Here is a 25800-nt window from a genome sequence, read left to right as displayed (position 1 = left end):
CAACGACGATTTCGATCGCCTCTACATGTCAAACTCGTTGGATCTGTGGATGGAACAAGAATTTGCTGCATTGTTATTGCTACGAATCCAGTCCAATCTATCATGGGATCACGCGCAGCCTGGAAATGCTAGCCCATTCGAAGAGCGACCACCTTCAGGGTCTTACGAGTGCCCCGGAAGCTGTGGCGGCAGACAGGAGGCTGAAGTGCTCATCTCTCCCACCGCGCCCTACAAACTCAACCAAGACTACCTCACCCGAAACCCTGAATTTGGCTTTTTTGGCCTGCTGGAGATATCCAACCTGTCTAACGCGAAGCATGAGCGCATTCTCCCCTTGTTTGCCATGCAGTTCGCGCTGCGTTACTTTTGTCAATTGTACAAAGTACTGCATGGTTTGCCATCTCAAGATTTCGGACGCTTTGCCGGCATCACCCCTTATGTGTGCGACAATTCCCTGTGTCTCTACCAGTACATGTCTCTTGGCTTCGGCCCCAGTATCGAACATCAGATTTTTAGCCAACCCCTTGTCGTCGACCTCCTCATCACATTCTTCATGATTAGCTTGCAGCAAAATAAGCTCCGGGAATTTCCTGATGGGTTGAATCTGCTCCTTCCGTTGCCGATCTTCTCAAGAGCAATTGATGAAGATTCCAATCAATGTATCGTCAACTTCAGTCAGCGTCAATTGTTCCGAACCCGCACGGATGGTACAATTAGTGAGGTAGTATCCTCTCTGAAGCTGGGGGATGTCTTTCTCCTAGCCAGAGTGGAAACTTTGTCACTGGATGCTGGATTCGATACTTATCACTGCGTCGTAGTATCTTTCGACTACGCTGAGGACGCAATCATGTTCAAGTGCTTCGCAACCATCCCTAGCACTTCTTCGTCTCAAACAAGTGGAGCTTCTACAAAAGTTGATCCGTCGATTCATGTTGATGGTAAAAAGGACTACTTCATACACCCTTTCGAACATGAGCTCAGCGAGCTTAACCCGTATCAAAGGGCGCATTCTCTAGCCTTGATCACTGGTAGCTTGCCTGCCGTTGAAACCATGCGCCAACACCTCATGAGCAAGCCAAATGCCGCCATTGAAGACTGTCCTGGCATGGGTAAACCATCGCTGGCACTGCTGAGGTGGATCATTGCGTCCAATCGATCCATGATTGTGCAAATCGATTCTGCAGATAACATCGCAACAGACAGCATGTCGAGTAGAGCGTGCGAGAAGCTATCTGGTATTTCCACACGATGCGTCCAGTTTCGATTTGCTCAAGGATCTCCAGACAAGGAGCAGCGGTTGATCGAGGCGGTCAGAGCTAATTCATTGACCAAAGCGGCCCCTACGATCTTTGCTTGGCATGGAAGTTCCTTGGGAAACTGGCACAGCATTATTCGCCAAGGCCTGGACTTCTCTAGGGTTGTCAATGGTCGAACATTCGGCAACGGCGTCTACTTCAGCCCGTATTGGGAAACGAGCAGCTGCTACGCAGCACCACCCGCATATACAGGCACGTATGGTTGGGTCAGGTCACAGCTACAGCCATTATCTGTCATCAGCCTTTGTGAGATTGTGAATAACCCCGATGCGTTCGTCAGTACCAACCCGCACTATGTCATTGCGGATGTCGACTGGATACAGTGTCGATATCTGATTGTACAGAGTGCCACGGCCCCGGCTATGCGGCCCCAGGATGACATTGAGCTGGTTCCTGTTGCACCGGGCACCGCCTATCTCAAACAGGATCCCAAATACCGGGTATATGGCCCCTTGACCAGAATGTTGGAGATGAGCGGCGCCGGCGCCCCAGTTGGTATTCCCGAAACAGCTTCCTCAGGCGCACGTCTAAGCCAACAACTCACAAGCCCGATTGAGAATGTGGTTCTCGATGATGTCGAGACTGGCGATTCTTCTGTGGAAGATTGCGATTTTGAAAAATGGGTGGGAGACATCGGCCCCGAAAATGGTGGACCGGAAGCTACGTCAACAACTGCTGTCATCTTGAATTCCAGAAAAACCGACTTCCGACCAGGAACGCTTGACATAAAGTCTCTCCCTAAGCTTCCAGTCCCCACCTGGGCCATGGACAGTGGTCGACGGGCACTGGGCCATGAATTGAAGAAGCTGCAAAAGATCCAGGCGACGACACCACTCCACGAGTTGGGGTGGTATATTGACTTCAACAGCATCGAAAACCTGTTCCATTGGATCGTCGAGCTGCACAGCTTTGACCCTATGCTCCGTCTCGCCCGAGACATGAAGAGTGCGGGTGCTCGGTCTGTTGTTCTTGAGCTGCGATTCGGCCGCTCGTTTCCTCTGTCGCCGCCCTTTGTGCGGGTGATCCGTCCTCGGTTCCTGCCTTTCATGGCCGGCGGAGGGGGACACGTCACAAACGGCGGCGCCATGTGCATGGAGCTGCTGACCAACTCGGGATGGTCTCCTGCCACGAGCCTCGAGAATGTCCTGGTACAGGTCCGCATGGCGATGTCTAGCGAGGACCCGCATCCAGCGAGGTTGGACTACCCAGCCCCCTACCAGGCGAGGGTTGCTGATTATGGCATTGATGAAGCTATCGTGGCGTTCAAGCGGTCAGCATTAGCGCACGGATGGGAAGTTCCATCTGATTCTGACGAAACGGCTCGGCTGGCTTGAGACATGGGTGCGATGGAGTAAGTGGCGGACGAGATGCTAGGAAAAGAGAGATAGCTCGCTGGGCGGGGAGACCATGGCGTTCAGCGTATTGCAGGGCACGGTACTCAAGATTGTCAAGCATGAACCATCAAGAAGAGTCTGTTTAGCTCGGGGGTGACAGGTCGGGTCGAGCTGCCAGATTGTCTGTACCAACAGTGAGACTGGTGGAGGAGGCTACGGGAAAGGCTGTATCGATAGAAGAGCTATGGGTAGGAAAGGAAGAAACGCGTAGCTTGACTTCAGGTCAAACGCAACGCAATTAAAAGCTGCTCACCATGAGCTACCCGAACGTGGATGAAAAGGGACAGTTTTCCACTAAAGACTCTGTGATCAGGTTCCGACTTACCAAGAGGACCACCCGTCACGAAACACGGCAGCGAGCTGACTTTTAATACTGGAAATGGCCGAAGCATAATGACAATATTCGAACGCTGCCGTGCAGCAGTCGATCTTGTATTCGTAGAGAGAGAAAACAAGGACACGCTGTTTATGTTACAATGACCACGACGACACCCTCCTCCACCACCCAAGATGCGCGAAGATGGCGTGCCCTCGCACCCGTGCTCCATGCCGCGCCGCGCAGCCTCTCTATCCAGCGAAACGCCGCGCTTTTCCTTCTGAAGAAACAAAAAGCAGCCACAACAAATCAAAGTGTGGCTTCTCGACGGGAAGGGGGTTAGGGATGCAAAAAAAAGGGGCTCGTTACAGCTTCGCCTTGACGGGCTCCTCGGGCGCCGTTGCTTCCAGGTTGGCAACGACCTCGCCCGTCTTGCTGCCGTTGCCGAAGAAGATGACCTGGACGGTCAGATCGTCGCTGTAGACATGGTTCGTTAGCACTCGGGCTACAAGAAGCACGGGAGGCATGCCAGGGGCAAAAGGGGGAAGGCGGGGACGACGTACCGGTACCGTCGGGAAAAGGGGGCGGGCAGCGTTAGAAGCGCGGGTGACCCTGCTCCCTCGTTCTTGCCGCCGAGAGCGTTGCGCACGAGGTGCGTGGCGACGTTCTTGTCCTTGACGACAAAAACGCTCGGGCGCGTCGGGGGATATGCCCCACTGCTGCAGGCGGATGGGCGTCTTCTGGCCGCCGACGTCCTGGCCCTTGGCGTGCTCGACGGGGAGCTGGGGCTTGTTGCCCGAGCCGAAGATGCGGGCCCAGGTCGAGTCGAACTGCGAGTTGGACGACGAGCCGCTGGCCTGCGTCTCGATCCACTTGCCGACGAGGCCGACGACTTCCTCGTTTGTCAACATCTCCCAGAGGCCGTCCGTGGCGAGGACAAGGAAGTCGCCGTTCTCGGGGTTGACTTTTGTCGTCGTCACAACGGGCTCGGCCGTCACGTAGGGCGGCGTCTTGAGCAGCGGAGACGGGGTGCGGCCGAAGAAGGCCTGGCGAAGGCGCATCGAGATGTCACGGCTCCACTTGTAGGTAGCGTCGCCAAATGTTTTTTGTCGGTTCGAGACCGCCGAGGACGCTTTCGTTGTGGAAGACTCAGTCCTTGCCCGGGGGCAGCTTTGGGCATGCGCGCGGCTCGTCGGGGTTGCTGCCGTCTGGTCGACGGAGAGGGCCGTGGCGGTCCACTTGCCCGAGTCAGAGCGCCGGCCGAGGACAGCGCGCGAGTCACCGGTGCAAGCGACGCGGAGAAGCTTGGAGCGGCTGTCGTAGAAGGAGAGGAGGGCGCAGGAGCCAGAGAGAGCGGGTTGGGAGGAGCTCAGCGGCCATAGTCTTGGAGCCAGACTTGAGAACCTTTTCAACACTCTGGTGGACAATCTCGTCGTCGAGCTTGGTGAAACCTGCCTTGATGGCGGCCTCGACAGCCTCGGCGGCAGGGGAGTGGCCAGGCGCTGCCTTGTAAGTATCGTTGAGCTCGTTTGCCACTGTGTTGATCAGCGTTTGGCGGAGTTTCGCCGATGTCGTCCATCCGCTGCATTGGTTAGCTCACGTGTCCCTGTCATCCTTGCTCAGAACATGATCTTACGAGTGGCCGTCAAAGACGCCCCAGAACATCCAGTCACTGTTGGGCACGTCTGAGGCTCCGTTGCGGCCGGGAACCTCGACAATCTTCTCCGCGTGGTCATCCTCGATGGGGTCGTTGCTCGGCAGCTGAACCAGGTCGTAGCGCAGAACACCCTGTCCTCTGTTGACGAAGTAGGACTGCTCCGTCTTGCGCAGCTTCTCCGTCGCCTGGTCGGGGGTGATCATCTCCACAACCCTCTTGCCGTCGTTGCCCGTCGTCTTGGAAATGGGACCCTCGCCCACGTAGGCGCCCGTATGCAACTCGCCGGCACCGATGACGAGGCACCGTCCGCGTCGGGGCTGCGGCGTCACTGGTCCGTCGTCACAAAGCTTTCGGGCCACAGCGTCGTGCTGTCGTTGGCGGTACCGTTGCCGTTGTAGGTGTACCAAGCGCCGTAACCGACGAGGCCGGAGACGGAGGGCGGCAGAGAAGCGGCGGATATACATGGAGGACTTGAGAGGCTCGATGGCGTGGCCGGCGTGCTGAGGCGACCGCGCGGGGTTGCGATGATAGTGGCGAGCACCGTAGGCGACGGCGGCAGAGGGCTGTTGGGGCAGAAGGAGGCCTCGTCGACTACTGCGAGTCAAGGTTCGCGCCGTACATCGGTAGGTCGTACGGAGCGCTCTGGTGGCTGCGCGATGCATCGGATTGGTGGTGGAGGATACGTAGACAAGGATCGGAGGATCCTGGGCCTGGAATGAGGAGAGAAAACCGGAGCGTTGCGACTCGGCGATGGAGCCCGAGACGGAAGATGAAGACCGTGGCTGGATTGGAGGCCACGAAAGGAGATCACGTGCGGCTTCGTGGTGAGGCTTCCTTGTGACCTTGCGTCTACTCGGCAGATCAGGATGACTTGATTCTTATCTTGATAAGCCGCCGCAGGGTGGAGATAGTCGCAATGGACTTTTCCGTCAAAGAATGCCCGGTTTGCTGGCTGATGGTTTAGACGTGTGTGACAGTTCGATTCCTCATGTCCCTACAAGACAGGCACCCGATGATGCACAGCACAGCATAACGCTCGGCGCCGCTTATCGCCTTATCAATCTGTCCCACTTCCCCTCTCACCGAGCTCGAGCTCACTCTCTCACCGAGAGCCCGTCTCATGACGCCAACCCCAACATCACAGGCCTAGCCAAGCCTCGGCATACTTTGAATCACATCTCATCAGAACAGCAGCAAAAATGTCGCAAGCAGAGCCCTCGCTTGCAGGTGCGGAGCGCATCAGGGCCATAGATGATGCAGACGGAACGTTCAAGGCTTTCGACACATATCCTTGGACCAAAGACAAAAACTTCCTGGTACTGCGAGCCCCTCACTAGTATCCTCGCCCCCTGGCTGTTCACTAACACGCATCGTCTCAAAATAGTCCGGGCTCTCGGCCATCCTGGGCGACCCAAACACATCGAACCCCCGCGGCGAGCCTGCAGAGCTGGCCCTCCACGCTCGCATCTTTTATTATGCCCAGCGCGTCGGCGTGCGCATAGACTTTGCCCAGTACAAGACCTGGCTCGAAGATCACCCCAAGCACACGCCACCCGACATCTTACCGGAGGAGTATGCCCACCAGGCAACCACCGCATCTCACTCTACCTCAGAGGCCGCAAAAGGAGACGCGCCGGCAGGGCCAGCAGCGGCACCATCCGGCGTGCCGGCGTGGCAGTCCTCCGCCCCCAAAGCAGACCTCTATGTCGACAAGTCCCAGCCCACTGCCGCTCCGGCTGCGCAGTCGGGGAGCGCCGACCAGCCCGCCTATCCCATGGGTTTCGCCGAGATGCTGCAGAGGATACAGCAGGGCCTGCCCATCCCCGGGATCGTTGAGATCCCGGACACCGTTGTCAGAGATCCCGTAAGTCAGGCCGCTAGAGCTTCTCTCGTTTCTGCCCTCTGGCCTGATCCACATCCTGTTCCGCCTGACTGACACTATCGATTCCTCAGGCCGTGAAGCCTTTCGGCGCGAGAGCTGCGCCGAAGAAGCCATGGGAGAAGAACCTTGACCCTGCGCCGGCCGCAGAGGGAGCACCGGCAGTAGTTGATGCCAGCTTCCCACCACTTGACGCCTGAGAGGCACGTCAAGACGATGACTAGCAGAGTTGGCGGGATACCACATTCCAAATGTGCATTATTATCACGAGCCAAAAAAACTTTACCGATAGTCAGTCAGCTTATTACCCATGCCAGTTGACAAAGAATCAGAGTGACAGTTGGAAGCACCAGAACAGTCGAAATACATGGAGACACCACGCGAGACACGACACAGGCAGGCTAGGCTATCAAGTTTTAATTACAGGCTTCCGAAAATATGCCCTCAGCAGCTGAGGTTGCGGACCAGGTGTGCCTGATAGCCGCAAATATTCGTACATGATAATTGTTTCCATTCTCGCGTCATCATTCTCATTCCTTCATCCAGTATATTCAGGTAATTCACACTTCCTACCAACTAGGTTGGCTGGGAGAGCGCAGAAATCCTGACCGTGGGCCACAACGTACCAACCACGACAGAGGAAACTCATAAAAATATTGCTGGCTGGCGTTCTCATGTACCATCAAGCCTCCCGAATAGGGCTCCAAAAAGGTGCAGTATCACCAAGTACTGCAAAACCATTCGTAACCATGATTTGTCCAAAGCACTAGGGCCGGCGGTAGCTGGTCCAGTGTACGATGACTTGTGAATCTGGTAGAAGCTGCAACGGAATATGTTGCGAAAAGGGACGCATAACTTGTTGCCGCGAAGAAGTTAAAAGCGAGACCATGTGAAAAGAAGAACGGTAGCAGACGGCGCGAAAGACAGAGAAGTGGGAAGGCCCAAAGTTCTGGCAGACGTCGGGCGATCGAACCAGAAGATCAAAGGATGTACAGCCGAAGCATGGAGCGAGAAGCTGCAAACTCGGCGCAGGCTGCGCATTCGCTAGCGATAGGGGTTGCCGAAGCCACGGTGGCCAGCACTACCACCACCCATGCGAGGCATGCCAGGCCCGACGCCAGGACCAGGTCGGGTGACGACAGCGGGGTTGGTGCAGAGCATACCAACACGGGAGCCGAATTTGGAGCCACGCAGAGAGACCATGTGTTTTCGAATGTGAGCCTGCACCATTTCGCGGTGCTGGGGGCCCGCATGAGTGAGAATGTACTGGACCAGGTAGTTGCCGTACTGATCGCTCGAAATGTCGATCAACGGAATACGCGGGCGGTCTCGACGACCTTCGCAAACGCGATCAAGGTAACGGCCAAGGAATTCGGGGCCTCCAATCTTGAGGCACTTCTCGACGACCTTGGACGCAAATTGGTCGGTACTGTACTCAGACGCGTAGCGGATGACATGATCGATGGCACGGCTGCGGTCAGGCGGGGCACCATGCTCGCAGATATGCTGGATACACCAGTTGCCAAACTGGCCATGGGCGACAATGTCAATGTTGATGAGGACCTCCTCGATGCAGGGTCGCTGTGTGTCAAAGGTCAGCTCGTAGTCGGCAAGATAGCAACGGACATGGAAATTATCGTACCTTGTCCTCTTCGAGACAGTTCTCAAATATGTTTTGAACAACTAGACTACCCGTCTCACCGAGAGCGACCTCATGCCACATGCCACGAAGAGATTCGTTGACATACTTCATGATCTGAGGGGGAGTCTCGGACCAACGCAGCTCGAAGAGCTTCTGCCACACGTGACAAGCATAGCGGTGGATGACGGTCTCAGGGATCCGGCGGAGAAGCTCCTGGACCATGATAGCTTTGTATTCCTCGGGAACGGCGTCGAAAGCCTTCTGGACAACGTGGCAGCCGAATGGGTCCATCGAGAGGTTCAGGGTGTGACCACGAATAGCTTCAGCAATCTTGACAACCTGCTCGGGAGTACCATGCTCGAAACAGCGCTGAACCAAGAAATTGCCAAAGCGATTGACCATCAGAGCATAGGCTTGGGCAATGATAGCCTCGACGATGTCATATTTCTGGTCAGGAGTGCCCACCTTGAGTTTCTGCTGGAGGAAGATTGAGGCCTGCTGGTCATTGTGGCATACAATCTTGTCGACAATGTAATTCCAGTCGCACGACGCGTTCTTGTCCAGGAGGCGGCGATAGTTCATGGGCTCGGTAGTGGGAAGAAAGGTCTGTCCCTCGGCAGCAGTAGCCTGACGGGCGCCATGACCAGTCAGTCCCGAACGAGAGTGCCAAGCAGGGCTCAGGCTATGTTTCGCAATACGTACCTCATCCTTCCAGCTCGTGTTGGAGTGAAACTCCAGAGCATGAGGTGAGAGCCCAGTCCTGTTCGACGGGTTATAAGTGGGATACAGAGGCACCTCAACGTTGTTCTTGTGCCCGATGGCGGGGTCAAACTGATTGGGGGTGGGACTGTAGCCACCATAGCTGCTGGGAGCGTAGTTACTGGTGGCATACGTAGTAGTGGCGTAGTTGCTCTGGGTATAGCCATTGCCACCATACGAATAGGAGGGATAGCGACCACCAATGTTGTTGTTGTTGCCGCGTCGGCCACCGTGATTGCGAACATAGAGGTCTGGCTCTGGAGCGAGCCTCTCCGGTTGTACATTGTCCAACATGCGGTACGAACTGTTGACATCCATGCTGTTGTTGTAGAGCGCAACACCACCGCCAACGTGATTGTTGATCGGGCTAGGCTCAGTGATGGCGTAGTTGGCCACCTGCCAAGGAGTTTTGGAAGAGCTCCAGCCACCACGCGAGCGATCGCTGATGTTATCGTTCATGGCATCGCCGCCGCCAAGGTAAACAGCATCAGGAGAGTTCCAGCCATTACCGCGCCTGAAGCCGGCAGACGAGGGACGGCCGACGAAATCGACAGCCGAGAAATTGGCCTTCTGAGTGTTAACTTCCAACTTCATGGGGACAGCCTCCCGCTTCTGGACGAGCTCCTGGTCGAGACAAGAGATCTTGTTGTGGGCCTGGGCTAGCTCGGCCTTGAGACGAGCAACTTCATCGTCCATAGACTTGGCCTCCTTCTGGTCGACACTGGCGGGTCGGGTAGTTGGGTTAGGGGCGTGATGCTCTCCGACCGTAGGAGTGACGGGGAGAGAGTTGCTGCTCGCCATCTTGAGAAGGCCACGAGAGTAGAAGTCAGTGGAACCAGACGTGTCTTTAAGGGCTTTCCGCTGCTGCGTAAAGCGCTCCTCCTGCTCAGAAAGACGGGCAAGGAGCTGTTCGGTGAGGCTCAAGGGCTTGATGTTGTCCTGTCGGTGCGGAATGATCAGTAGAGGAATAGAATGAGGGGAGAAGTTGGCTTGATGAGATGGCATGCTACTGACCTGAGTGCTATTGGTGGGGGCAGGCGGAGAAGTGACGATGATTGCTGGTCCGGTGCGAGATAGAGCCTTTGAATTCCAAATCAGGCACTGTTGTTGAAAAAGGCAAGAACGAACCACAGGGGTTGCGTCAGGCCGGGATAGAGCCGCTTGGTCCGGTGCAGGACTACCAAGGGGAGATGAATTTCATCATGTGAGAATACGTACCTGGTTGGAAGGAAGGGCACACTTGGTGGGCAGGTGAAGTTTCTTGTCAGGAGGCTTTAGACCACCCTTGGCTGTGAATCGGGCAGGCCGGCGTGCCGGCGAGGGACTGAATTCGGTCGATGTGTCGGACATTGTGATCCGTCAAGAACGATCAATCGACTTCAGCGAGAAGGAGAGTGTTGCGCGCACGCGTATACCTCTAGGATGGGGGCGGAGACAATTTCCTGCGTGACGGGCGTACAGAAGGTAATATGCGGGTCGGTTGGGTATAGCTGCGAACGAAAGCAGAGGTTAGTGGGAGGAGAAAGGTGAAGCAGGAAAGGGCAGGCGGGTCATGGCGTGCATACTTTGTTTCCGACGAGGAAGGAGCGGTCGCAATACAGTGCAATTCCAAGGCTGAGTACGAGTTAGATTTGCAAGACGGAGAGGTCTGTCCCTCGAAACAGGCTGCACACCAGCTTCTCACGGGCAGCAGCGGAAACCCCGTGATATGACTAGAATCTTGGTGACGCCCCCGGTGAGAGAAAACTCGGTTGCTGTTGGTGATGCGTAGGCTGGTTCGCGCGTGTGATATTGGGACCGAGCTTCACAAGGTTGACGTAAGGCACGATGGAATGTGATCTCAATGGCCATGCCTGGGCCGAAGAGAAAGTGACCTAGAACCACTTTCCAGTGAATGCTTTCTGCTGGGCGTCTTTGTTGTCAGGAAGGAGCGCGAGAGGGCTGGTGTGATGCTAGGTGGGCTGGAGACAGTTAACGCGACGCAGGGAAGCACCCCGTTACCAGACACTGAGCATTTAGCAACAGGCAACATTAAATGATCCGTGTCTATGGCCGTGATGATAATCGGATGCACCGCCAGGCCAGCATACACCACAGGCCGGAAAGGGGTAGGAGTGTTTTTACGTCCACCTAGCGAGAGACGCGCTGGGTCGTAGCAAGGATGAAGTATCAGCCTTCACAGTCTCATCAACTGCGCAAGGCACACACCCCTGGATGATGTGTTCATATGAGCTGAGCAACTCAAGCATCACCATCCCAGCTGGCGTCCCAGAGTCAAAAGCGACCCTAAGAGTTCTACTAAGCTCAGTTGCAAAAATTCAGCAGAGGTCCATGCCAGTTACGCCGGTTCAATGTGTAAGGCCTGGCCGGCATCGCTGTGCGCATACCACGACCCCTAACTGAGGTCGTACCACGATCAACACCCACTGGCATAAGCACGAAACGCTGTCAACATGACAGAAGCAGAGTTCTGGGGGCTCTGAGAGAACAGTAGGGTAAAATATTGTTGGACAGTATTGTACAAAGTGTCTAGACTCGATCGCTTCGTGTGGTATACATTTATTTTCTGGACTTCGGCGGGGCTATGGCGTTGTTAGTACCTATCACAAAGGTTCGCTCATGGAGAGAAACTGACACTTTGTCTTCTTTTTCGTAGGTGCGCCCTTCCCCCGAGCTTTGAGTCTGTTCTATCGGTCAGCATGCCGTCCGAGATTGCCTTCTGCATTGGCCCAACGTACGAAGCGATGTGATCTAGACGCTCCTCGTTCTTCAAGTCGAATGTTGTGAGGTGAGGTCCGAACGACTTCATGACTGTATGAATGTCGACGACTTTTCGGGGGTAATAGGATGCGAGAGCTGGGCCCTTGAGTCGTTGGCGGAGGACCTTGTTACCCATTCGAACGCCCTCGGGGTTATATGTCGTCGCGAAGATCTGGCATTGGGCCTGTTGATGTCAGACAAGTTTTCATTGACCCGTCCCGGAGTTCATATACCTTCATCAGGTCCAGCAACCTGGCGCGTGGAACACTCATCTTGTCGTCACAGAGCAGAGCGTTGTCGAGATGGAGTTCGAGTTTGCGATCGACCTCGAATCTCGAATTCGCCTGGTTGGCCCAAGTGACGCGACGGATCCACCATTCATCATCCGGTAAGTTGATTTATCCTGCTAACGACATATGGGACAGATGCATAGATTCTATAGATGCATTTCATGTACAATCTTCATCCGGGCGAACATCGTCAATTATTTTCAATACTGAAATCATCAAGTTCACAATTTTCTTTGAGGGAAATCTATCGTTTGCCGAAACTGCAGGGGCTTCTCTTTTCGAAGCAGACCCAAAATCTGCGATCATTCACAATGTCGAAAAGAACACGCGAAGAAGGCCCGACGCATGAGCTGCAAGGTCGGCCAGGGTCTAGCAAGCGCCCTCATGTCGATGGCCCGCCCAAAGATGACATCGAACCCCTCAATGTCATGCTCGCGCATGCCAACAAACTGGTCAAGAGGATCGAGGATTTGAGAAGCGCGTTGCAGGCAGGAGACTCAAGTTCTGATATTCGGCGACGAGAGAAACTCACAACGAAATTACAAGGCACGTGCCAAGACGTTCTGCCTTCCATTAAGGCCTTCGCTGGAGAAGAGGTCGCCTCAGCAGACGCCGCGCCAGAGGCTTCGAAAGAAAATCAATCTGTACGTTCATCTCCGCCGCTTCATTTATGTCGATGATGCTCACCCTTCCTTTCATAGAGTAACACGCATGCTGACGACAGGACAATTCACCCGCCAAAGCCATCTACTTCTGCGCCGGCGTGCTCACCTATCCCCTCGCCCCTCATGCTGTCAGCCTTTGCTACCGATGAGATTGCAAGTTCCTTGCCGCCGTTGCCGGCCATCTGCGACCCCAAGCTTGAGACTGCGGTTTTCACACACTACACCGTTGGACCTGGCCTGAATTATGAGCGCCTCGAGTGGCTTGGTGACGCATATGCTGAAATCATCTCGTCATCCCTGCTGTTCCGTACTTTCGGAGGCTTCTCATCTGGAAAATTATCTCAATTGCGGGAGCTTCTCATTTGTAATGCGAACCTCGGACAGTATTCAGCTCAGTACGGCCTCGTCGATCGCGTCAGGGCGCCAGAGGAAGTCAAAGCGTCCAAGGAGAAGTGGAAGAAGGTTCCCGGGGATGTTTTTGAATCATATGTCGCAGCTGTCATCCTCTCAGACCCAGAAAACGGGTTGCAACGCGCCGGGGAGTGGCTGAAGGCTCTGTTCAGCATGACGATCAAGCACCAGATCTCGACCATCTCAAACAAGCCCGAACATAGAGCTGTTCTGGAAATGGGCGACCAGTCTCTTCTTCCGGATAAGGTCCTAAATGCGAAGGTTCGCTTGGGCCAACTTATCGGCGCAAAGGGCATCAGCCTCCGATATGAAGATGACATCAGCGGTCCCAAGTTCGATAAGTTCAACAAGCGCCTGACTGTCCATGGTGTAAACCTGTACCTTGATGGCTGGGGTGAGAAGAACAAGTGGCTTGGAAAAGGCACGGACATCAACAAGAAGGAAGCTGGGCAAAAGGCGGCGCAGATGGCCCTTGACAACAAGGCCATGATCAAAAAGTACAGCGAGAAGAAGCAGGCGTTGCAAGCTGCGAAGGCCGCAGCTGGCGAGGATGATGACGATCAAGAGCCATAGGAACCGGGCATACACTATCAAAACGGACCTAAAGCCCTGGCCCGCCCATAGGTTTGATTCTATAGCCATCTCATCGTCATCGACCCTGCCTCAGTGCGCCGCCTCAGGTCTCTCAGATTTGATCCATACCGAGACCTCAGCTAAGCGACCACATACATGCATGTGAAAGCAGGTAGCGCAATGCCAATGCCAGAGTGACCACTTTGTGAAATCTTCAATCCAAGTTGCCGGAAAGTATTCCCCATGGGGAAGAGGGACGCCTTCACGTGTCCGGGGGATAGTGTTGATTACATAACAGGGTCCTCGGGTGGGATTCGGGGTCGAGAGTGGATGCGGCGTCTCTGCGCCGAGGCAAATCATTCCCGACCCAAGTGGCCTGCTTGTTGGGGCAAAGCTACAGGGGCCTGCGGCCCGCCCTGGCACAGAACATGTCCGGGGGGATCTAACACTTTGGATCCTCTCCTTTTGATTGTTGCAAAGGCGTTCATAATTCCTATCCTCCCATTAGCATGTGGATCTTTCTAATACACCAATTCCTGGTTACATCGACAGAGTCTGCGACTCCAAGCCAATCGTGCACCTAAACCACATCTATCCCACCCATCGTTATCTACGCGTCCCGCATTGACGGTTGCCGTCACCTCGGCTCTCGGATTCATCGGTTGTTTACCAAACGTCCGCACTGATCGCGCTCTTGTATCACAACCGTGTCTGTTCTTTCAAGTCGCCATCATGGCCGACTCAGTAGGTGAGTGTCCAGTCTCTCTTCGCATCCGCCTGCATCTCGACGGGCCCCCCATTTTGAAAAGAACCAGGCTAACAAGATCGGGCAGATCGCGTGTTCGTCCACGCCTTGAACACCGTCAAGAAGATACCAAAGACCGGTGCCTCCCGGCCACCACCCTCCGACAGACTCCGGCTCTACGGTCTCTACAAGCAAGCCATGGAGGGCGACGTCGATGGCGTCATGGAACGCCCCGCTGCTGGCGCGGGGCTGTCCGGCGACGAGCTCCAGCGGGAGAAGGACAAGTGGGATGCTTGGAACGCACAGAGTGGCCTGGGCAAGACGGAGGCAAAGAGGCGGTACATCGAGGCTCTGATTGAGACGATGCATCGCTACGCCACGACACCGTAAGCCATACCTGCTCCTCCTCACCTCCACCCCCCTCGGCCCGAGGTCACGGCTAACAACCCATGATCAGAGACGCGAAAGAACTCGTTGCCGAACTCGAATTTGTGTGGAATCAAATCAAGAATAATAGCCCCAGCGCCTCGTCGTCGAAAGGATCTGACCAATTTGTCGGCCGTCGATTCACCCAGCCTACAAGTGGAACCGAAGGGCCGCTCAGAGTACTGAGCCCAATGAGCGAAGACGATGCCGCGGAAAGGGAGTCACGACGGCAAGCGATTGCAGAGGAAGACGGCGAGGAAGAAGATGATGCACCGAAGAAAAGCTCGAAATGGTCCCGGAGCGTCGAGAATGCGCTGGTCAAAATGTCAGCCGAGGTAGCGGCTCTACGCGAGCAGATCACAACAGGAAGAGAGTGGAGGTTCAAAAAAGAGCGAAGCATCCCCGCCTGGCTGGGATGGCTGGTCTGGATGATCATGAAGCATCTTGCTATCGACATTATCCTCCTGGCCTTCATTCTGCTGTGGATGCGGAAGCGAAAGGACCGGCGGCTTGAGGACCTCGTCCGTGCTGGTCTCAAACTGGCCCGGGAGTACGTGCGGAACGTCCTCCCATCAAGGTGACGTCCTGGGTTCCTCTTCACAGGCGCCCATACGGAGATCATCTCCAACGTCCGGGCTGTGGGGTGGTTGTGAATCCCGCTCCCCTCCGTCTGCTTGACTACGCCTGAGTGCGGGCAGCAGCACGCGACGCCACCCGAGATACTATACGGCGTAGACCCACCAAGTTCATGCCGACCATCAAACAGGCGCGCCTCAAGGGCGTGACCCGACCGACTTCCCCAGAATCACTAAGCCTGTACCGCGAGTACAAACGATATACAGACAGCATGCCAGCTTCCGAGCTTGGCGCACCTCTGCCAGTCGATCCTGGTTTGGCTAGTTCGAGCTCCAGACCTACCGCCTGGTATGCCAGTAAAGGATGAAAGAGCATCGGATAGAACGGTTGAGCTTGACGACAGGGTCTCCGGTTTGGCTGCGTATGACAGCTGCGAGCTATCGTTGTCCCCAGTCGTCTTGCCTAAAGCTTGACAATCCGGTCACTGGAGGCAGACTTACACGAGAAACAGGCACAGGCATGCACCAGTCCCAAGTGTGTTGCAGACTAAGGACTTGCTGATAATAGCGAGGGTCCTCGCTCGTGCCAGGAGAGAAGCCATTACACACACGTGCGACTTTTTTGTTTGGTTAGGATACATTGGACGGGAACCTGCACCAGTCGCCGGGTTGTTGTCGTCGGAGGGGTGTGTTTCGTTGGACTTGATCCGTTGTAACATTACCACAATCACATGTCTAAGTATTCCAAGTACTGGCTGAGTGCATTAGACTGATGAATAGATAAGAGTTCATCAGGAAGGTTTCTGTAGCGAGCATTATGATTATGTTGTGTTGATGGTCTTTGCGTTCGGTTTTGGTATCTGTGAGATGCGTTGCAGGTGTCTTCAGGAGCACTCCTGCCCAATACGACAAGCCTGTTTCCACTTTTTGGTTCCGTCCTGGCCTTGACCATCTCTAACAAACTCTCACTTACTTCCTTCCAACTTCAGAAGGGTAGTATCACATCGAGTCTTCGAACGACGTAACGCCATGGTCGGTCTTTGAGGGCCTTCTGGTCGACCTTTTTCAATTTGGTTGTTCTCAAGCTATACGCCTGAGGATGCTGTTCTTGGAAAATTACTCCGCTGCTGTCGAACTCTGTCGCACTTAAGGCATACGGTCATCGCACATATCATCATTAAGGCACAGTCGTTTGCCTTCCCCCGCCTTCTTTGCAATTTTGGGCAGCCCTCTGTTGGCTCCTCCGCTCATGTCGTTACACAACGCTCAGGGTCACGACGAGGGCCCTCTCTCACCACGTCGCTCATACAGCTCGCGCAACGGTGGAGGCCCCGCAGCGTCGATTGACGAAGACCTCATCCCGCCTCTCGACAGCATATCACCAGCGATCTTCGTCCCACTCAAGGAGTCAATCCTCACAAGTTCTGTCAGCAATCCCAAGACCGAAGCGGATCGTCTCCGACTCGTCATCCAGCGCATCGACAGTCACGCAGAAGATGTGAAGGCCAACATCATCTTTCTCTTCCGCCGCGAGCAGCAACGCGTCCTGCAGGCCGCACGCATGAACGAGGCAGCGCAAGGCGCCCAGACCCCGCCGCCGCTGGACAAAAGTCTAGTCGACATGATGATGCAGAACGTCATGGCGCCTAAGGATCCCACGCGGGATTATGGGGTGCACCGCCCGTTGCCTCCCGTTACTCTTTGCCAGTGGCCACGAACGGCAAGAGAGCAGACAGTGCACCAGCTGCTGACGACGGCTGAGGGTGCTATGAGCAACCTCGATGGATTCGACAGCATGATGGCCAAAGTAAGGGAGGTTTACAAGAAACAGCTTGAGGCTGAGGAAGGAAGAGAAAGGGCATCGAAGACGCGGACAGCACAGGAAGAAGCTCGACGACGCACCGAGAGCGCTTAGAAGTCGTTATCACGACGCGATCGTACAGTTTCTGCTGCTGGCATGTTCGTGTCCCGGAGAAAGACTTGACAGCTGAGAATGCTAGAGACGCTGGCTTGCACCACAGGAAATTCCATTGTGCCGTGCGAGCTGGAGTGTGCCTGAGAAACAGACCTCAATTAGACAAGTCGGCTGGCTCCTCTGTCATCCTCTATTGGTGAGACTTGGTGTCACATCTGGGTTAGGTCGTCGTTGGGCATCACCAGCAAAAGGGTGCACGCTGGCGGTGTCCACCAGCACCTGAGACACGGCCGCTACAGGGAGCTATCTATGGTGGTGTTCGGAGTTGCCCGACCTGCCCGGGGAACTGCCCCCTTATCTTGACAGCCAAGTGCGGGGTCCCCCTACGCTCGCTACTAATACATCGTCACTGCCAACGTGACCAGACGGCTTGAACTCATCTCAGTATTTCCTTCAACATGAGTTCAGACATCAAATACCTCCTTTCTCTCCGCGCAGTCCGCGAGCGCGCCAAGATTGTTGGAGATGTTGCCAAGGCCGGAAAACTAAGCCATTTTGATCTTCGGGAAGACAAGCTGGATGATGTTGTCGATTTTGTGGCCTCTGTCATCAAGGTTGGCATTCAAGATCCTTTGAATACATCTTGTGCAATCTGACGAATGGATGCCAGCGCGACTTTGGTCCCGACAGATTCCACACGATCCCGCCTCACGGCCGTTGGCAGCATTTCGAGGTCGGTAATGTACCACGGATCGCCAAACTCATCGAGAAGTGGACGAACGAGGGCAGCGATGAAAAGGAGCTGACCCGCCGCCTCATTGACCTCTTCTTCGTCTCCGTACTTCTCGATGCTGGCGCAGGTGATCATTGGCGGTACAAAGAGGCTGAGACGGGCGAGGTCTACGAGCGAAGCGAGGGTATCGCGGTAGCCAGCCTGCACATGTTCAACTCCTTGGCTTTCACTGGATCGAAGGATGCATCTGCTCCGATAGTCGACGGTAACCCCACCCACCACCACACTCACCATATGCTATCTTGTTGACCTTGAACTAATACTGCTTGTCAGGCAAGGGCTTGCAGCAATTGGAGACGAGTGCGCTCGCAGAGGGTTTCCAGGTAACCAACGACAACCCTATGCTAGGCGTCGACTCACGTGCCGCCCTCCTCAGGAGCCTTGGACAGTCACTGCTCGCCCATCCCGACGTGTTCGGAGAATCAGGCCGACCAGGTCTGCTAGTTGGTAAACATTCGCCTTTCTAGTATTAACGGAACATGCTTCATGGCTAATGGTTTCCATAGACTATCTGATCAAGGCCTCAGGCGATGCCAAACTTGACATTCTTTTCCTCTGGGATGTACTGCAGACACTCCTCATTCCTGCGTGGCCGAAAGATCGGACGACAATCGGCGGCACGCCCATTGGGGATGCCTGGCCCTTGAGCACTCTGCGAACGGGCGGGGCACCAGGCGCTTCCGATGCGGCCGCCGAAAACATCCAACCCTTTCACAAGCTCACACAGTGGCTCACTTACTCTCTCATGGTCCCATTCCAGAGGGTCTTGGGCCTAGAGTGGACCAACGCAGACTGCCTGACCGCCCTGCCAGAATACCGAAACGGCGGTTTGTTCGTGGACATGGGCGTGCTCGTCCTGAAAAAGGAGACTCTCGAGCGAGGTCTGGCGGCGTCGGGCGAGGAACTCCCGCTATTCGAAGCGGGGGACGACGTCATCGTCGAGTGGAGGGCCATGACACTCGTGCTGATCGATCTGCTCTACGGTAGACTCCCGTCTCGCATGGGCGAGGGCGTGCAGCTGAGCATGGCTCAACTGCTTGAGGCCGGCACCTGGAAGTCTGGGCGTGAGGTCGCGGCGCAGCGCCGACCGCAAACCAAGTCAAGCCCCATCCTCATCAAAAGCGATGGCACTGTATTCTAGGTCGCTTGTATGCCGAGCACCGCGCACCGGCAAGCCAAATGTTGGGAATCAAGCGCAACTATCTGCCATCGGCCGTTTAGTGAAGCCTCTCTATCATGTTCAGAATCCTGGTGCATTTATTTACTTATGATATGTACTGTGATGGTTACCCAGCGATCCAGCCCTTTTTTTTGCTTCCCGCAAGCTCTCATGTTAAACATCTTTTCGACAGCTGCACAGTGACTACTCAAAGTCCTACACGATGTCTACAAGTGATTTCCGGTGATCCAGCTACGCCGCGGTCCACGTGAACTGCAGAGTGACAGCATTCGCCTTCGTGAAGACGGTGCTCTGCGTGTTTCCAGCCGGGACCTCGGCAGTGTAGAACACAGATGCGCCGGCGTACGTCAAGAACGTACCGTCGTAGCCGAACGAGGACCCAGTGGCGACAGAGGACGCGCACAGCAGCGACGCGTTCTCCTGCACAGCGCAGTTCCCCTTGCTGGAGGTGAGAGTGAATGAACCCCCCGCAGCAGGTGTGGCCGTGAAGGTGGCCGGGGTGCCGCCGCCGCGGTACCAGTTGCCGCCGGAGACGAGGAAGCCGGGGCTCGACACGCCAGACGAGGTTGCGAAAAGGTGGCCCTTTCCAGAGATGGAGGATGGGTTTGCGGTAGTAGAAGTAGAGCCGGCCGCGGATGTGAGAACGGTGCTCAAGGTAGAGGCCGCCGTGGTCGTGGCAGCCGGGGTTGTTGCTCCAGCCTTCTTCTTTGGCAGGTACTTGATTCCCTCCTTGGGGCAAGACGAAGGCGAGCCGACGGGGTCTACAGGTACGAACACGCCTGTTTGAATGGACCCCTTGACGTTGAAGTGGTACCAGAGCTCATTGAGCTCCTTATTCTTGTTGCAGTTGATAATGACGTTGTGGCCATGGTGGGCGGTGAGGACAGTCTGGATCTGGTCCAGGGTGTAGGTCACGGTCTCCGACGGGACGATTCCAGCTTTCTTCAGCCATTCGTAAGATGGGAGCGTCTTGAACACCTGAATGGTCTTCTTGACGTAGTCGACCACCTCCTGGCCAGGCGTGTAGCCTGGGTAGCAGCTCGGCTCCAGCGTGTTCATGCACGTGCCGTGCTTGTTGAACTCATGCTCCCAAAAGCTTTCGTCGTTGCCGTTTTGGTCCTTCCAGAACGTCTCCATGTATTTCAGTGAGCACGGAGACTCGGCAGCCAAGATGGCTGTGATGTTAGTGTACTCCCGCTCGGGGGCGCAGAACTGCTCGTACGTGCCATCGCAGTTGTCCGGCCTGTGAAAGTCAGAGACGTGTCGACGTTGATTCTGCGAATGACATACCAGAGGCCATGGATGGTCCACGAATCATCCGGGCCTGTGGCGGGGTTGCTGTCCCAGAATTGTGTTTGCAGGATCTGGCCTCCCGGAGCACTGAAACAGCACGCGTTCGCGAAAGCTGTCGTGTTGTGGCAGCTCTGGGGGTTATCTGAAGGGCAGAGGAGTGAGTTCGCAGACAAAGCGCCGCTCATGGCCAGACTGGCACTGAAAATGGACTTTCGCGTGTGCATGTTGAAGAGGAGTGAGAACCGACGTGGACCAATATACTGCGCTCTCGGACTGACGATCTACAGTCACTGGAGTGCCTGTCGGCACGATTCAACTTATAGGCATCGTGTTCAGGGGCCATCGACGTCGGCCTCCGCCGATATAGACGCTGATTGCATGCGACGCTAGGCCCAGCTTCTGCCGGATTGTCATTGCCCACGATTCAGAGTCGTAGATATCGCCTCGTGCTAACGCCTCGCGCCGGCAGATCGGCTCACATCCCAACCACATCTTATCACTGAACCTTCAATCCCAAACCCACGTGCTGAGCTAACGGCAGACTTGTCACTTCAGGAAGGTGAGTGCCTGGGAAGTGGTGCTCGATTGGTCGTGGGCAAAGCGGGAACCGGCTATCGGCAACTAGAGGGCGAGGAACGGGGCTCAATTAGGCTAAGAAGCCCGCAACTACCTATGCAGAGTGCGAGGTTTCAATCAAACGTTGGAGTAACGGGTCCCATGTCCTGACATTTTCCGGAACCAAAACACACGGAATTCGAGGCGTTTTCAGAGCCAAGAGATTCGAAGTCTGGGGAATACGGAGAGTTGAACTGGATCGGAGGACTAAATGTTGCCATTCAAGACCGATGTGGTTGGCATAACCCTGCACTATCTCTGTGGAGTATAAGAGGCTGTCGTGGCTTAGGTGGTAGCGAAGGCACGATCCCGGAATGCCCGTTCCCATGAAATGCCTGGATGGAAGCTTGTGTATGATCAGGCCGAGCTGAAGTATGGCAGTTGATGTAAGTGGATGACCTAGGATCTTGCCGAGTCAAATTCTAGACGAGAAGCCGGCGTGACACATGAGCAATGATACTTTACTTTCAAGATGCCTCGTTTCCATTGCGTCTACCTCATGTGAGACAAGTGTATCAGTTGTGTGTTTACTATCACTTGCGTTCACTAAAGACGAACTTTCTGCCGGTTGACTGGGCGAGTAGGATAAATGCAGAATGGTGCTTGCCATTGCTGCTTTCTGATGCATTTTGGTGTTGTCAAGCTTATACTGAAGGCACAATACATGACCCGAGATACTCACCTTGCCCATCGAGTTGTTATGTCTATTCTGGATTGGTTCTGACAACGACTCAGAAGCTGTATGACTCGCTGCTGCCAGAGGGGCTAGGCGACACGGGTGCTGAGGGGACTGTCTCAGTTGTAGCTGATGGCTGATGGTGAGCGACTTCACTAGATCAGGTCTCACGAGGAAACAGCGTGCTTGATGCATCCGACCAACCATGGACGCAGATGAATGCCAGACCAGCTCCAACTCGCGGGATCCTTCAGGAGCACCCAGTTGAGCGGTTCGTTTGACCGCACCCCGAGAGATGCTTCCAGGATATTGTAGAGCTGGGCCAGAATCACACTGCCTCAGCGGTCGGCAGTGACGTAGGCACTTTTCCCCCTACGTTATGGCATATCAACGCCAGGAATTGGCATTGATCACAACAGTCTGCAGACATCGTCAAGGTGACTTCAAGTGCATTCAATCACGGCTTCACTTTGGTATGTAACGACCGGCGGTAAGAGGCAGCGGTCATTGAGGTATTCTCCCATGCTTCCATAATCGGCGTGTTGCATTCGTCTAGGACACAAGATAGAGGAAGGCTCGAGTGAAACGCTGCAGAACAGCGCGGGCAAGCTTTCCTACGATAAAATGAGTCCAAACAATTCTAAGGAAGAAAAGAGGAAAAGAGAAAGCCATACGTCGCGGCGCACGGAAATTTTGCAGTGATATGGGCGGCGGGTGGAGCTCCTCGTGATGGCCTCAGGCAGCCGTGTGCTCACAAAGCCGGTGGACCAATCAGCATTGATGTAAATTAATCGCGACGCTAGCGCCACCAAACTGACCCGGAGAGCATCCGGATTCCTCGAGACGTCAACGACCTGACGACCTGTACATCACGACTTGCCTCCCACCCTTCCCGCCGAACACCCCTCCCGTTCGCCATCTACACCTCTACTCCGTCAGGGCGACACGATGCTCCGGCATACTCTGGCTCGTTCGGCTTGGCGGACTGGCCGGCAGGCCGCCAATGCCTCGCGCACCTTTGCCTCCACCACCCAGCGAAATGCCGAAGTCGAGCTCACAATTGGTATGAAAACGCCATCCCGACCATCCAATTGGCCTTGACAAAGTAGCTGACCCGTAACTAGATGGCAAGAAGGTTTCGATAGAAGGTGATTAAGACCATGTGGCCTGCCAGGCGAGTCGTCTTTTGCTGACCAAAAGGGATAGCTGGCTCTGCTCTCATCCAAGCCTGCGAAAAGGCTGGTGTGACCATTCCTAGGTATGTGTCCCCAACATGCTTCTCCCTTGCCATCACCTCATGCGAGAATCCTTGCTGACACGTTTGCGTAGATATTGTTACCATGAGTACGATCGATCCCGTTGCCTACCGAACCCCGTCCGAAATTCCCTTCGAATCGAAATCTGACAAATACACACAGGAAGCTCATGATTGCCGGAAACTGCCGTATGTGCTTGGTCGAAGTCGAGAAGGCCCCGAAGCCCGTTGCGTCGTGCGCCTGGCCCGTCCAGCCTGGCATGGTCGTCAAGACCAACTCGCCTCTCACCCACAAGGCTCGCGAGGGTGTCATGGAGTTCCTTCTGGCCAACCACCCCCTCGACTGCCCCGTCTGCGACCAGGGCGGCGAGTGTGATCTTCAGGACCAGTCTATGCGATACGGTGGCGACAGGGGCCGCTTCCACGAGATTGGCGGCAAGCGTGCTGTCGAGGACAAGAACATTGGCCCTCTCATCAAGACGTCCATGAACAGGTGCATTCACTGCACGCGTTGCGTCCGATTCGCCAACGACATCGCCGGTGCTCCCGAGCTTGGCTCGATCGGCCGTGGCAACGATCTGCAGATTGGTACCTACCTCGAGCAGAGCCTGAACACCGAACTGTCCGGCAACGTGATCGACCTGTGCCCCGTCGGTGCCCTGACTTCCAAGCCTTACGCTTTCCGCGCGAGGCCGTGGGAGCTGAAGCACTCCGAATCCATCGACGTTCTCGATGCTCTCGGTTCCAACATTCGCGTTGACTCTAGGGGACTGGAGGTCATGCGTATCCTGCCTAGGCTCAACGACGACGTCAACGAGGAGTGGATCAACGACAAGACCCGATTCGCCTGCGACGGCCTCAAGACCCAGCGACTTACCATGCCCCTCGTTCGCCGCAACGGCAAGTTCGAGCCCGCCGACTGGGAGCAGGCCCTCACCGAGATTGGCCGCGCCTACCAGACCCTCCAGCCCAAGGCCAACGAGTTCAAGGCCATTGCCGGTGAGCTGACCGAGGTCGAGTCCCTCGTTGTCATGAAGGACCTGGGCCAACAAGCTCGGTTCCGACAACCTCGCCCTTGACATGCCTTTCCGGCAGCCAGCCCATCTCCCACGGTGTTGACGTTCGCTCCAACTACCTCTTCAACTCGCAAATTGCCGGTATCGAGGTGGCTGACGCCATCCTCATTGTCGGCAGCAACCCCAGGCACGAGGCCGCTGTCCTGAACGCCCGCATCAGGAAGCAGTGGCTGCGCTCCGACCTCGAGATTGGCGTTGTTGGCGAGACATGGGACTCGACCTTCGAGTTCGAGCACCTCGGACCGACCACGCCGCTCTGAGAAGGCTCTCGCGGCCCCTTCGGCAAGAAGCTCCAGGCTGCCAAGAACCCCATGATCATCGTCGGCTCTGGCGTCACCGACCACGCTGACGCCAAGGCCTTCTACGAGACCGTCGGCACCTTTGTCGATAAGAACGCCGCCAACTTCATCACCCCCGAGTGGAACGGCTACAACGTTCTGCAGCGTGCCGCCTCGAGGGCTGGTGCTTTTGAGGTTGGTTTCGTCACCCCCTCGGCCGAGGTTGCTGCGACCAAGCCCAAGTTCGTCTGGCTCCTTGGTGCCGATGAGTTCGACGCTGCCGACATTCCCAAGGACGCCTTTGTCGTGTACCAGGGCCACCACGGTGACCGCGGTGCCGAGATCGCCGATATTGTTCTGCCCGGCGCCGCCTACACCGAGAAGGCTGGCACCTACATCAACACCGAGGGCCGTGTTCAGATGACCCGTGCCGCCACCTCGCTCCCCGGTGCCTCCAGGACAGATTGGAAGATCCTCCGTGCCGCCTCTGAGTTCCTCGGCGTCCCCCTGACGTATGACGACGTGTCCCAGGTCCGTGACCGCATGGCCGAGATCAGCCCTGCGCTGGCCGCCTATGATGTCGTGGAGCCCGTCTCTCTGCAGCAGCTCAGCAAGGTGCAGCTGGTAGACCAGAACAAGGGCGCCAAGCCCACCGGTGCCCCTCTCAAGAAGGTCATCGACAACTTTTACTTCACAGACGTCATCTCGAGGAGGTAAGTCGGAATCCGTGCCCTCGCCTCGATCAAGTCACTGCTAACACGATGAACAGCTCACCAACGATGGCCCGTGTTTCGGCTTCCAAGGCCACCGGCGACCCGAGGACCAACTTTATGGCGCCCGGCATGGAGGAGGACAGGCCGATGGGCCAGGTTGCGTACGGAGCGTAAAGAGCATCGGGAGCGAATGCACCAATTAAGGCACCTTGAAGTATGGAGCGGGGGAGGGGGAGGAAAGGGTTTCCGAAGAACGAAAAGCTCCTTTGTCCGGGTTGTTCGTCGCGTTGCTTGTACATATAAGAGGTGCGAGGGCGTGGTCGTGGCGGCGAAGCAGGGCCGAGGAAGAGCGGAAGAAGTAAATACGCCCGTGTTGGAGTCGTTCAAGCTTTACTTTACACCTATGCTGTTCGCGGACGATGTGCTTTCACGATGTGCTGACACGGCAAATCCCGATGGTGGATGATGACCGACACGTGCGTCGGTTGTGGGACTCATGCACATGTACAGTCGTGTCTATTACAGGTCTGCCCTTTTACGAGTTGAGAGGAAGACGATGCTTCTACGCACTACGAGCTGCAGCTGCACTGCATGGGCC

The 25800-nt window shown here is 55.6% G+C and overlaps 11 protein-coding genes across 11 annotated transcripts in view; 7 read left to right on the top strand and 4 right to left on the bottom strand.

Moving 5' to 3' along the window:
• The window catches only part of VDBG_05226 (conserved hypothetical protein), a gene marked incomplete at both ends in the record, with an annotated part of 3505 nt that extends 855 nt beyond the window's left edge, over positions 1–2650 (top strand). Inside the window, one exon of the mRNA XM_003004067.1 lies at positions 92–2650. Coding sequence (XP_003004113.1) covers positions 92–2650 — 2559 coding nt within the window. The remainder of the gene's footprint in view (positions 1–91) is intronic.
• Positions 2651–3391: 741 nt separating this feature from the next.
• VDBG_05225 (phosphatase) lies at positions 3392–5345 on the bottom strand (the record flags this gene model as incomplete). The annotated part of the gene is made up of 2 exons (XM_003004066.1): positions 3392–4532; positions 4663–5345. 2 exons carry the CDS (start codon positions 5343–5345, stop codon positions 3392–3394), a joined length of 1824 nt encoding a protein of 607 aa, XP_003004112.1.
• A 537-nt stretch (positions 5346–5882) lies between these two features.
• On the top strand, positions 5883–6762 carry VDBG_05224 (conserved hypothetical protein; the record flags this gene model as incomplete). The annotated part of the gene is made up of 3 exons (XM_003004065.1): positions 5883–5999; positions 6068–6547; positions 6637–6762. The coding sequence occupies 3 exons, from the start codon at positions 5883–5885 to the stop codon at positions 6760–6762; spliced, it is 723 nt and encodes a 240-aa protein (XP_003004111.1).
• Positions 6763–7606: 844 nt separating this feature from the next.
• Positions 7607–10313, bottom strand: VDBG_05223 (meiotic coiled-coil protein; the record flags this gene model as incomplete). Its single annotated transcript, XM_003004064.1, has 4 exons — positions 7607–8143; positions 8205–8831; positions 8907–9902; positions 10182–10313. The coding sequence occupies 4 exons, from the start codon at positions 10311–10313 to the stop codon at positions 7607–7609; spliced, it is 2292 nt and encodes a 763-aa protein (XP_003004110.1).
• A 1131-nt stretch (positions 10314–11444) lies between these two features.
• On the bottom strand, positions 11445–11995 carry VDBG_05222 (mitochondrial 37S ribosomal protein RSM27; the record flags this gene model as incomplete). Its single annotated transcript, XM_003004063.1, has 4 exons — positions 11445–11545; positions 11599–11645; positions 11702–11907; positions 11957–11995. 4 exons carry the CDS (start codon positions 11993–11995, stop codon positions 11523–11525), a joined length of 315 nt encoding a protein of 104 aa, XP_003004109.1.
• A 232-nt stretch (positions 11996–12227) lies between these two features.
• On the top strand, positions 12228–13754 carry VDBG_05221 (ribonuclease; the record flags this gene model as incomplete). The annotated part of the gene is made up of 2 exons (XM_003004062.1): positions 12228–12657; positions 12715–13754. The coding sequence occupies 2 exons, from the start codon at positions 12325–12327 to the stop codon at positions 13660–13662; spliced, it is 1281 nt and encodes a 426-aa protein (XP_003004108.1).
• Positions 13755–14394: 640 nt separating this feature from the next.
• On the top strand, positions 14395–15414 carry VDBG_05220 (conserved hypothetical protein; the record flags this gene model as incomplete). The annotated part of the gene is made up of 3 exons (XM_003004061.1): positions 14395–14410; positions 14496–14793; positions 14865–15414. The coding sequence occupies 3 exons, from the start codon at positions 14395–14397 to the stop codon at positions 15412–15414; spliced, it is 864 nt and encodes a 287-aa protein (XP_003004107.1).
• Positions 15415–16657: 1243 nt separating this feature from the next.
• VDBG_05219 (conserved hypothetical protein) lies at positions 16658–17323 on the top strand (the record flags this gene model as incomplete). The annotated part of the gene is made up of 1 exon (XM_003004060.1): positions 16658–17323. The coding sequence occupies one exon, from the start codon at positions 16658–16660 to the stop codon at positions 17321–17323; it is 666 nt and encodes a 221-aa protein (XP_003004106.1).
• A 458-nt stretch (positions 17324–17781) lies between these two features.
• On the top strand, positions 17782–19382 carry VDBG_05218 (urg3; the record flags this gene model as incomplete). Its single annotated transcript, XM_003004059.1, has 4 exons — positions 17782–17937; positions 17994–18321; positions 18390–18551; positions 18623–19382. The coding sequence occupies 4 exons, from the start codon at positions 17782–17784 to the stop codon at positions 19255–19257; spliced, it is 1281 nt and encodes a 426-aa protein (XP_003004105.1).
• Positions 19383–19527: 145 nt separating this feature from the next.
• Positions 19528–20813, bottom strand: VDBG_05217 (ribonuclease Trv; the record flags this gene model as incomplete). Its single annotated transcript, XM_003004058.1, has 2 exons — positions 19528–20539; positions 20587–20813. 2 exons carry the CDS (start codon positions 20811–20813, stop codon positions 19528–19530), a joined length of 1239 nt encoding a protein of 412 aa, XP_003004104.1.
• Positions 20814–22828: 2015 nt separating this feature from the next.
• VDBG_05216 (NADH-ubiquinone oxidoreductase 78 kDa subunit) lies at positions 22829–25376 on the top strand (the record flags this gene model as incomplete). Its single annotated transcript, XM_003004057.1, has 8 exons — positions 22829–22943; positions 23005–23028; positions 23087–23122; positions 23210–23255; positions 23299–24163; positions 24235–24408; positions 24502–25202; positions 25259–25376. The coding sequence occupies 8 exons, from the start codon at positions 22829–22831 to the stop codon at positions 25374–25376; spliced, it is 2079 nt and encodes a 692-aa protein (XP_003004103.1).
• Between the last annotated feature and the right edge of the window lie 424 nt (positions 25377–25800).

Source organism: Verticillium alfalfae, genomic scaffold (assembly GCF_000150825.1).
Source record: "Verticillium alfalfae VaMs.102 supercont1.6 genomic scaffold, whole genome shotgun sequence".
NCBI lineage: Eukaryota > Fungi > Ascomycota > Sordariomycetes > Glomerellales > Plectosphaerellaceae > Verticillium > Verticillium alfalfae.
The sequence above is the reverse complement of the archived record's forward strand: the minus strand, read 5'-3'. Positions and strand labels throughout refer to the sequence as shown.